Source organism: Kogia breviceps, chromosome 9 (assembly GCF_026419965.1).
Source record: "Kogia breviceps isolate mKogBre1 chromosome 9, mKogBre1 haplotype 1, whole genome shotgun sequence".
Lineage (NCBI taxonomy): Eukaryota > Metazoa > Chordata > Mammalia > Artiodactyla > Physeteridae > Kogia > Kogia breviceps.
This window is the reverse complement of record NC_081318.1, coordinates 36,632,455-36,644,683: the sequence shown is the minus strand read 5'-3', so window position 1 is coordinate 36,644,683 and position 12,229 is coordinate 36,632,455. Positions and strand designations below refer to the sequence as shown.

The following is a 12,229-nucleotide window of genomic DNA, read 5'->3' as shown; positions in this document are numbered from 1 at the left end:
GTATTAGGTCACAAATGAAACTACAGTAAGAGCCATAAGAAAAATAATACAGACAAAATCATCCAATCTCAATGCAATAAGGCTAGAACTAATAACAAAATAAAACAAAAAATTCATTTCACCTGCAAATTTTTTTAAAAATTAAATAACTCTGGAGTCAAAGTACTAATAAAAATCACAGAACTTCTAAAAAACAGTAACAAAACCACCACAAGTCAGAATCTAAGAAATGCAGTAAAATAGTTACCTGAGGAAAATTCAGACCTTTAACATTTTTATCAATACAAATCAAAGAATCAAAATAAATAAAATAAATATCCAACTCAAAGGATTAGGGGAAAAAAGTAAATAAACAAAAAAAGGGAGTAAGATATTAATGTTAGGAAAAAACAGAACCAACAAATAAATACATAAACTGGTTCTTTAATTTGCATAACTTTATACAAATAAAGCTGAAAACTTAGATGAAACATAATTTTTCTAGGTAAGTATATTAAATATAGGATATAGGAATATAGGAAAATTTATTAAACTTGACTCTTGATTACTGGTATTATTAATAAACTGCAGTTAATTTTGCAGTTAAATTGCAAAATTTAAACAAAACCAAAATTCATAGATGAAATAAGAGAAAGTTATCAAAGAGTTGCTTCACCAAAAAGCATCAGTATCCACTGAGGAATTCTACCAAGGCTTCAAAAACCAGATAACCCCTATATTTATCAAGCTTTTAATTTTCTGTAACTTAGGATGTTCTGATATCTGGGAGGGCCTTAAGACCCAGGGAGAAACTGCCTCTCCCAAAGCTAGCTAATTCCTAAAGACAATAAACAACTTACTTGGGAGCACGCCTCTCATGTGCAACCCAACCATTTCCTTTATTTAACTCTCACACAAGTCCATGTTTTCCATACCCTAAATTAACCCAGGTCCAGGTACCAGACAGTTAGGGACAGCTCCTATGTTCCAAAGCCCACCAAAATTATTCAAACTAGCCAGTCCTATACTGTTTACCCTGCTTTGCCTTTCCCATGTAAACCCTATAAAGGATCAGGTCTATTTTTTCCCCTCACTCCTGCTTCTGCCTCCTGACCAAATGTGGTGCTTCCCTGTGTGACATGGCATACCCCCTTCTCTCAGGACATGTAAGTAATAAATTCTTTCAATGGCAATGACCTCTCCATGCCATCACTCAGTCACCTCTATAAATAAAACACACAAGTACAAATTAGGCAACCCCAAAACTATTTAAACAGTTCCAGACCATATAAACAAAGGAAAATTTTCTAAAGTCATTTTTATGGAGCAAATACAATGATAATTAGGTGTGAAAATGTCTACAAAAAATACAGAAATATAAAATACAAAAATATCAATGTAAAATATGCAATAAAATTTTAACAAACAGAATCAAACATGACCAAGGAGTATGTATCTCAGGAATATGAGGATTATTCAATATAAAAAATCCTTCCATATAATTCACTATATTCACAAATCAAGGAGAAAACATTCATTTCCACAGATGCTGAAAGGACATTCAACAATATCCAACAGCTATTCCTAATAAAATCAATCAATCAATCAGAGCTTGGTGAATACTTCCTACCAGTTAAATTGTATCAATATATCAGCCAAAAAAGCCAGCAACTTATATAATGGGGACATACCACACACATCACTGAATGAGTAAAACATAGCTAATGTAATAAACAAGAGAAAAATAATTAGTCAAATGAATTGGAGAAAGAAATAAAACTCTATGTATACACAGATATGATAATATACCTAGAGAATCCAAAAGAATCAATCACAAAGTAATACAAACAGTAAGAGAATTCAGTAAAACAGGATGTAAAACATACAAAAATCAAAAGCCTCCACATGTATACAAACAATAGCCTGTTAGGATATACAACGGAAGGAAAGATTTCATGTATAATAGCAACAAATGATAAAGTACCTAGGAATCAACATAATAAGAAATGTGCATAATCACTATACAGAAAATCTTAAAACACTACTGAAAATTCAGAAGTGGACTAGAACAAATGGAAGGATATATAACTTTTTCATGGATACAATGACTCAACATTATAAAAATTCCATTTTTCCAGTTATTAAAAAATTTAATGTAATCCCTATAAAAATACAAACTTTAAAAAATTTAGTTAGACCAGTTGATTCTAAAGTACATATGGGGTAAAAGAAAAAAAAAAAAAAAACAAGAATAACCATGAAAATCCTGAGAAAGACGAATGGTGGTGGGGAGGGGGAAGAATGTTATAGAAAAGCATGGATTAAATGATATAGACAAGGAATCATTACAGGAAGTCCTAAAACAGAACCAATTATGTGGAGAAACCTGGTATATCACGTAAGTATATGTCAACTCACTGTAGAAAAGGTAGATGTTTTCATAAATGATGTTGGAGAAATAAATAACTATTGGGGGGGGTTAGATCTATACTTTGCAACAAACACTGGAATGAATTCCAAAGAGGTCAGAGATCTAAATGTAAAAAAAAAAAAAAAGATTACCATAAAAGTACTACAAGAAAACATGAGTGAATTTCTAATAGGAATTCTTACAGTCTGGGAATCAGAAAAGCTTTTCTAAGACAACTGGAATCTGGAAGCAGTAAAAGAAGAGACAGATATATCTGATTATGTGAAAACAAAAACCTTCTGCATGGCAAAACAAGAACTTGCATGGCAAAAGATACAAACTCAAAGAAAAAGGACACATATCTCTAAATTATATAAAGAGCTCTAAAAAAAAAATCAAGAAAAAAGGGACCAAAAACCATTAGGAAAAAAAGCATCAAAAACACAAACACATAATTCGCAGAAAAAAAAGGCAAATATTTCCTAAGTATATGAAAACGTACTCAACATCATTCATAAGAGACACGTAAATTTAAATCACACAGAGATATCAATTCCCATCTATCACACTAGCAAAAATTCAACAGGTAGGCAACATACTCTGTTGGTACGATTTTGGAGAAACAGGTATTATCATTTTTGCTGGTGGAATTAAATGATATAATTTCTATGGAGGGTGACGTGGCAATATCCAACAAAATCACATATGCATTTACTCTTTTACTCTGCAATTCCACGTCTACAAATCTACAAAGATACAATGCCAAAAATAAAAAATGAATATGCACAAGGTTATTCACTACAGCACTATTTGTAACAGAAAAAGCTTGTATATAACTTAACAAAATGAGGAAGACATCTATATACTTGTGATGGTCAATTTATGTGTCAACTTGACTGGGCTACAGGGTGCCTAAATATCTGGTCAAACATTCTGGGTATTTCTGTCAGGATATTTCTGGATGAGACTAACATTTAGATGGGTAGACTGAGTAAAGCAGATTGTCCTTCTTAATGAGCATAGGCTGTATCCCATCACTTGAAGGTCTGCATAAAACAAAAAAGCTGACCCTCCCCAGAGTATGAGAGATTCTTCTTGCCTGACTGCCTTTGAACTGGAACACTGAATTTTTCCTGCCTTCGGACTCAAACTGAAACAGCAGCTCTTCCTGGGTCTCAAGCCTGCTGGCCTCAGGATAGGAATTACACCATTGGTTTGGTTCTCCTGGGTCTCTGGCGTGTCAACTCATCCTGCAGATCTTGGGACTTGTCAGCCTTCACAAACACATGAGCCAATTCTCTGGAGAACCCTGATTAATACAATATCAAATAGAATGATCTCCATGACATAATATTAAGTAAAAATGAAATGTACAAAAGAGAGTATATGACATGTACCACTTGAAGAGATAAGACAGGGTGGATACATGTATATACATTGTATGAATTTGCTTATTTCTGCAAAAAGGAGAAACAAAAAACAAATGAAGAAAATGGAAGGGAGCCTGTTCTGAGTATACCTTTTTGTAAAGTTTTGACTTTTGAACCATGTAAATGCCTTATATTCCCCCAGATTAAAAGAAAACAAGAAAAAAGCCCATAAAACAAAGTAAAGTGAAACTAACTGAATAGTAAATTGGTAACATAACCATACACAAAAGACTTGTTTCAAATAACTTTTAAACACAGTATTCTGACCCTTAGTGAGATATGTTCTGAAGAGGAAAGAACTAACTGCAGAGAAATCTTAAACTTCACTCAGTTTATTGTTAGAAGTAGAATTGGTCCTGTAATTGTGAAACCATTTTATGTGAACTATAGAACAAAGCAAATATGTTGATGTTATTCCAAACTAAGTCCTTCAGAGTAACAGAAGAAATATACAAATATAAAACAAAGAAGTTAGGCAAAAAACCTGTAATGTTACATTTGAATAGTAAATATCAATTATGAATTTATATATCCATATTTTCTGTTCAGTGAAAAATTCTAGGAGAAAGGACACCCTAGAAGCATATCTAGTGCCCAGATCTTAATTTCTATTTCTCACTACAAGAAACTAAGGCTCCTTGATTGTAGGTCTTGACTGGGAAGGTAAAGCTTATCTTGTAGTAGATAGCAAGAAGTGCTCAAAGGTGATGTCAGAACCAAGAAGCCAGCTTTGAAGAGGTTCCCACTGGCTAAATATGGATTAATTTGAACACAAACACACACTCACACACAAATCAAAGACTGATGGAAAAAATGAATCCAGGAGCCTACAGTGATATTCCAAAAACAGACAAAACCCACCAAAACCAAACCAACCAACCAAACAATGACAACAAAACCACAACTCACTTGTCACAATTGGAACTGACTATTACACCAACTCCTTACTCTGAAAATTGCTAATTAAACAGAAAGAATTACATGTATATGTTTATTTTTACCTAGCCTTTCCAGAAAACATGTAATCATTTCCTGTTCATAAGGGAAAGTTTTTATTTACAGAAGAATGACTGCTGATAAATGCAAGGAATGATACAATTTAAAAAATCATTTTACCACCCCAAATTTATTTAATAAATGGAGTAAACCTGTTAGTTGAAACATCGTTGGGAGACAGGATTGATCCACAAGCCAAAAATGTCACTCTACGTATGACTTGCTAATTACAAAAGGAAAACATAAGTTTACAATGGAAGGATCTAGTAGTTACCACCTTAACCCAATGGCAAAATTTATCGTCTCTAATAGTGGAAAAACCTGACAATAAGAACTTGCTAACGTGACGCAATGTGAAGTATGCAGTTTCACCTAATAAATATTTTGGCAAAAATCTGGGACCTGAATCAACACTTTAGACTCAACATTCAGTTTATAAGAAATTAAGGAGACTAAGGAAGTAGTTAAATGGCACCGTGATAAAACAATCAAATAAATCCAAAACAAAGACACAAAGCTAGTTTTGGATAAGGATACAGATAATCACAACAGACCCCTGGTTGTGCTATAACTAGGAAAAGAAAAAAACCTACACAATCTAAAAAATAATGTATTAAAAAGAAATCAAGAGAACTGAGTATGCAAAGAGGTCTAATGGAAGGGATCACAGGCACTTTGTGTATTTGCTAAAAAGGAGCATGAGTGGTGAAGGATCAAGCCTTCCAAGGTGGAGGAATTTTGTTTAATTAACAGAAAAGCAGCAGAGCTTTCAATGGCTGCTTAGAATGGAGTGACACACTGGAAACTTTAAGAAACCCAAATGCAGAGATTGTTCTCCCCATTCTCCTGCCTTCCCCCATAGGTCTTTTTCCAAGTAAGAAAAAGGTGGGGGAGGGAGGGAGCACTGGAGACTTGGAGTGGGACTAAAAAAGCAAAGAAAATTCTCTGCACTCTTCCACGGGCTTAGGTCCCAGAGTCCTGCTACAGTTGGTACCTGTAATATACACAGAACAGGACTCACTCTCAAGGCATTTGAAGCCAGATGTGAACTGAAACTATCTAAAGTGGTAATCCAGCTTCAACCCAGCCTAACTCCTGATGAGATCAAAGTGTTCAATCTCTTATCCCAGCTGCCTATCAGAGAAAAAACCATGACATCTCTGGGAAAATAATATTTACCCCAGTCTCTTCTAAACATAATGCCAATTATATATGGGTTCGCCAAAAAAGTTCGTTCGGGTTTTTCTGTAAGCTGTTACGGAAAAACCCGAACAAACTTTTTTGGCCAACCCAGTGTATTTTTAAAAATTACCAGACATACAATGAAGCAGAAAAAAATGATCCATAACCAAAAGAAAAAACAGCCAAAAGAAACAGAACCACAGATTAATTTTATGTTGGAATAAGCTGACAAGAACTTAAAATAACTATTATAAATTTTTTAATAGAGAAAAATATTAACTGAATAGATGAAAATACGAAGAACTTCAATAGAAAAATGAAATCTTTAAAGAAGAGCCAAATTACTATAGAAAAATTCAGTAAAATGGTATCTTGGAAACATCTCTTTTGGTAACTGACAGAAGGCCAAAAAGAAAAATCAGTAAGGATACATAGAATATTTGAACAATGCTACTAATCACCTCGAACCAACAATCACAAAATACAGAATGTGGTATATTTTACAAATCAACTGACATTTCTCTACAAACAATGTTAGGGAAAACAAAAACAATAACCTAAAAAATTTAACCACCGAAGCACAAGCCTTGATTTAGGGGAAAAAAATTATAAAGCATGTTATGGGGACAATAGCAAAAATCTGAATTTTATGAACTAGATATTTTAGGAAATTACTGTTAATTGTCTTAATGTGTTTATAGTATTGTGGTTATGTAGGAGATGGAGATGAAATGTCATGTCATCTGCAATTTACTTTCAGATGGTTCAGGAAATGGTGTGTTTATATGTTCCTCTGTGTGGAGAGTTAGAAAAGGCAAATTCTTTTATTAAACATGCAACTATAACTTTATATTGTGTTTTGTTTCTAATTTAAATACTTCATATTACAAATAAAATTTTACTAATTTTTAGAAGGAAATCTTATGTATAATTCTTCAAGCTAAACAGTCAACAAAATCTCAGCAAGGTAATGTCAGTAAGACTTATTTCACATATCAAATTCCCCTAAAGTTTTAAGTATAACTACTGGAAGCGAACTTTTGTCAAACCCCTTTTAAAGCTGATTTTAGCTTTTCAGAGTGACACTGCTCTCTTAGAATTGTCAACAGGGAAAGGAAATACATATAATCCAAGTTAGAACTACAGATAACTCATTTCAAAATTCAATATTGCTTTGAAGCCTTTTTTCCCAACCTAGTTTTAAGTTTAAAGTAAAGACACTATAAAACTTCTCTTGGGATTACTTTCCATAGTAAAATCTTTTTACCATATTTTGCCACTATTCTTTTTCAGCAGTTTGACCTAATTTCTTATTAATGTTCTTTTTCAGCAGTTTGACCTAAAAATGATCTCTAACACATGTAGATACAAAAACTATTGATAAAAACACAAATCTGAGGAAATGAAAGAAGAGTGAAGTGTGAGGCATATTCATTATTCAAGTGGAAGGTACAAGCAAATGCTCCTATGAGAATACCACATATCAAAGTGGTATTTGAAATAAAGTCTGAAAGCTTGCCTGATGTATTGGAATACTAATTTAAAAGCAGTGCTGCTAAGAGCAAAGAATGTTCGTCTTAAATAGTGATGGTACTGACTTCCTGATTGGATTACATTATTACTTTGTGTCACAAGGGAAATATCTGGCTCAGCAGTATACCTCAATTTGCATTTCTTAGCTTGAAGGAGAAATGTATACTCCGTAGAACAGTCACATTTATAACCATTTTTTCTCTAGAAAAAGAAAAAAAAAAAAAACCAAAATTTTAACCCTAAGCATCTCATTTCTTATTATTCTGGCTTCTTCCTTTAGTTCCTCAACTCCACAATTCTTTGGCTCCACAATCCACTGATAATACCAATCTTTTGACTGTTCTTCACCTACCTCACATTTTCAGCTCACTTCTTACATATCATCATAATCACCACCATGTATACATCACCATCTCCCCTGCTACTCTCTTAAGTTCATTATATTCATTTGAGCATTAATCCTACCACACCGTCTGTCCATTCACACTCTCCTCCAAGAAAACTGTTTCACTATAACTTTGTGCCTTGATTACTGTAGCAGCTTCCTAACTGGTTTCCTTACTAACATACTTGCCTTTTCTCTAGTCTATCTTAACACTACAATTAGTTCTTAAAAATCCTTGACACATTTCAAAAGATTAATAAGATCCTGTTCTTCTTCTTAAAACATTTAATGACTTCGCATCTCATGCAGAATAAAGGCCAATGTCTTCACAATGGTCTACAAGATCCTACAAAATCTAGCTGTTTGTTATCTTATTTTCTATCACTCTCCCCTTCTCATTCTCTTCTAGCCACACTGGTCTTCTTGATGTTTCTGAAATATGCCAGCAAGCTCCTGTTTCAAGGCCTCTGGACTTGTTAAGGCTTGCTCTCTTACTTCCTTCACGTCTTTTACATATCACTTTAGTGAGGCCTTCTCTCTCTACCCTATTTAAAATTATTTTATTCCTCCTTGCTTTATTTTTCTCACAGCACTTGCCATTATCTGACCTAGTGTATATTTAACTTATGTATTGTTTCTTGCTTCTAACCCTCACTAGCATGTAAGTTCAATGACAGCAACGATTTTATCTGTTTGGTTGACTGCTATATTCACAGTGCCTATGATGTGACTGGTACACAGTAGACAATCATTTAAAATTATTTATTAAATGAATAAATAAAAGAACGAACTAAAATACATATTTTTCTCTGGATTATTTGTTGAATAAATGAAATAGGCACTATTACATAACTTTTAAATGAAATCAAAACAAAAACTTTGAATAAAAAATAACTGAAATGAAATATAAACCTAAAGTTACCATAAACTTATTGTCCAAGCAGAAAGATAATGTCTTGTTTTCTGGGAATTGATTTTTAAATTCAGTCAATATACAAATTCATTCTTATTATTTTACCACTTGAGAGAAATGATCAGCAGTATTCCATTTTCTGATTTTTTTTTTTTTTTGTGTGTGTGTGTGTGTGTGTGTGTTACACGGGCCTCTCACTGTTGTGGCCTCTCCCGTTGCAGAGCACAGGCTCCAGACGCGCAGGCTCAGCGGCGATGGCTCACGGGCCCAGCCGCCCCGCGGCATGCGGGATCCTCCCGGACCGGGGCACGAACCCGTGTCCCCTGCATCGGCAGGCGGACTCTCAACCACTGTGCCACCAGTGATTGTGGCCACCACTGATGTTTTTAAAATTAGAAGCTCTGCTATGAGAAAATAAACATTATCCAAAGTCAATATTAAGTGCTGGAATACCCTGAATCACATATAAAAATTCAGGATTTGGAAACTTTTAAGATGTTTTCAGCTTTAAAGAATGGAAAGTATTCATTTTTACTTGAATCCAAATATAATTATCTAAAGAAATTTCTATACTATAACTTATTAATGATGAGTCAAGTGCTAAATCCCATATTTTAAATGTACCAATCCTTAATTAAACATACTAAATGTATTTAAAGTTATACGTTTAAAAAGTTGAAACAAAGAAATTTAAGTTATATCAAAGAAAAACATTTTGATTAAAAAAAGGTGAATGAAATAAACATAGAGAAAGTGAGGCAATGGGGAGAAGCTATTTAAAAGACATCATCTGTTTTAAACCATTTCTATTTTGGTACAATGAATCATATACGGCATTACTTAGACTTAAGAATTTAAATAATACATTAGAAACCAAAACTGTTAGTTCATAAAAACACTCACCTACAACACCATTCAATACGACCTTCGCCCTCACAAGTTTTTGCCCAATGATTATCTGCCAAATTTTTCATTGCAACAGCATATTCACAAAGTGTTTCCTCATCCTCACAATGTTCTCGCCAGATCTTATCAAAATCTCCCACTAAAAACAAGGAAAAAAATAAATTAAGTTGACTTAAAATATGTCAGGCTCTTAAAACCTTCAGCATAATTACAATTATTTAAAGATGAATGAAAGCAAACTCATGAAGTAAAATTCCATGAAGTTTAAACTTCATAATTTTCGAAGTTCCTTTATGCAAATGGATTCATCATTTTAACCATGATGATTTGATAACCAAATAAATTTTACCATTTTAAACAGATGGATTTGTGAAGCTGAATAAAACTAATAAATATAAGTAGACATATACAAGTTATCAATTTATAAACCAAAAACATCCTGGTAGGGGACAAGTATGGCTGGGCATTCAAACATTAATTGTCCTGCTCCCATTGGGCAATATGACCTTGCAGCAACAGAGAAGCCACTTAATCCTTCTTCTTGTCTGTTATTTTCTTGGATCTCTACAAATTTATCAGTTTTCTATATTAAAAGGGGTTGATAAGTGAGATGGGAACATAAATTAGCATGCAAGTTAAATGGTTGTGTATTGATACACTTGGAGACTTGCTGTAGGCATACTACACTTAAAAAATTATAATCCCAGGGCTTCCCTGGTGGCGCAGTGGTTGGGGGTCCACCTGCCGATGCAAGGGGCGCGGGTTCGTGCCCCGGTCCGGGAGGATCCCGCGTGTCGCGGAGCGGCTGGGCCCGTGAGCCATGGCCGCTGAGCCTGTGTGTCCGGGGCCTGTGCTCCGCAACGGGAGAGGCCACAGCAGTGAGACGCCCGCGTACCACAAAAAAAAAAAAAAAAAAAAAAAAAAAAATTATAATCCTAGTGCAAAAACGTTGCTAGAGAAATTACCTTGGAAACCTCTCCAAAGTTTTGAGTCTTTATAAGATGAATAAAAATTATAAGCTGACTACATTATCTGGCCACAGCATTACTTCCAGCTACTGCCGTTTTTCTTTTTTAATTAGATCAGTCATCATATTTAATTTGAAAAATCAATGTGAGTTCTGATAAAGAAAGGTATGAATATGCCACAGCCAAATAAATAACATTTACATAATTGTTAAGGTAAAAGAGTAAACAAAAATTATCAAGTTGGCGTCAATCAATGTTCTTAGACATAATTTAGGTTCTCTTGCCACATGTTCAAAATATAGGCATTGTTTAGTGACAGAATAAACTTAAAAACATAAACAACCAAATTTGGGGATGATAATTATATTCAAGTTCTTTCCCCAGGTGAGACAATTAGATTCCAGTATTTAAGAGTTGGGTTTTTTTTAAACAGAAAAGGAATTATAATAGTTCAAATTTAACAACACTTATCTATTCAAAATTTGAAAAACTTTACTGGTTGTTTTAAGCACTTTAGCCCAGCACGTACTGAGCTGAAAACCAAACTATTAGGCTTCTAGTTTGACCAATACCAGAAAGAGCAATAAGGGTACAAACATGCCCTCACACACACATTGCTCAGTTAAGATGAATACCTATCAGTCTCAGCCTTGGTCTGAATATTGACTTTAAACCCCAAAAGGATGAAAAGCTTTTTCTTTTTTCATGGTTATGTTCTTATACAATAATATTTTCATTAATCACTAATATTTGTGTAGTGACAGGGCTCTCAATTTGTTACACAGCAGGTTGGCAATAACTGTCCACTGAAAACAAGCAGGCAAACAAATTTTTCTACATTCTCAAAGAAAAACCCCTCAGTTTTAGTAACATCTTTCAGATGTAGTTATTTATCAAGTATCTAAGTAGGACTACAGGAAGTAAAGTCTTTGAAACAAATATTTTGATTAATGATACTTTAATAAACCTATGATGTTCATAAGACTATTCCTGACTTTACTCATCAGACTTGATGTCAAATGAATCATTAAGGTACAGTATTATTTTAAAGGTGCTTTATCTTTTTTTGAGATGGACATCATCAACTCTAAAAGGCCCATTGTTTGAATATGTAAGTTTCACTGTCTTATGTAATGTACATATTATAAATAAACACATAAATTTACTACATTTTCTGGTAATATAAGTCATTCAAACAAAAGTTCTATGATCAAATACGTTTGGGAAAAGCTATGTTTAACATACTTAAACAGATTTCCTTTTTTTAAGACTTCTTAGTTTAGATTCTACAGAAGGTACAACTTAAGACAAGGACCTGGGTTCAAGTAGTCTATTTAGGAGGGAACCCTATGAAACAGGAGTGAGGGAGTGGGGAGAACAAGTTAAGGGAGGAGGAAATGCTAATACAAGGGTGCATTACTGAGGCTGCTGCTGTGGGCAACACAGAAGCATACAGAAAGCCTCTGGAATTGTATACCTAAAGGATGGGAGGCTGGAGCATTTATCTATCAGTTACTATCCCCCTTT

At 33.9% G+C, this 12,229-nt stretch overlaps 1 protein-coding gene across 1 annotated transcript in view; it reads right to left on the bottom strand.

The window, feature by feature from the left end:
• BMT2 (base methyltransferase of 25S rRNA 2 homolog) overlaps window positions 1-12,229 on the bottom strand; it is a 102,594-nt gene that overhangs the window by 77,309 nt on the left and 13,056 nt on the right. Inside the window, exon 2 of the mRNA XM_059074596.2 lies at window positions 9,732-9,873. Within this exon, the coding sequence (XP_058930579.1) occupies window positions 9,732-9,873 (142 nt within the window). The remainder of the gene's footprint in view (window positions 1-9,731; window positions 9,874-12,229) is intronic.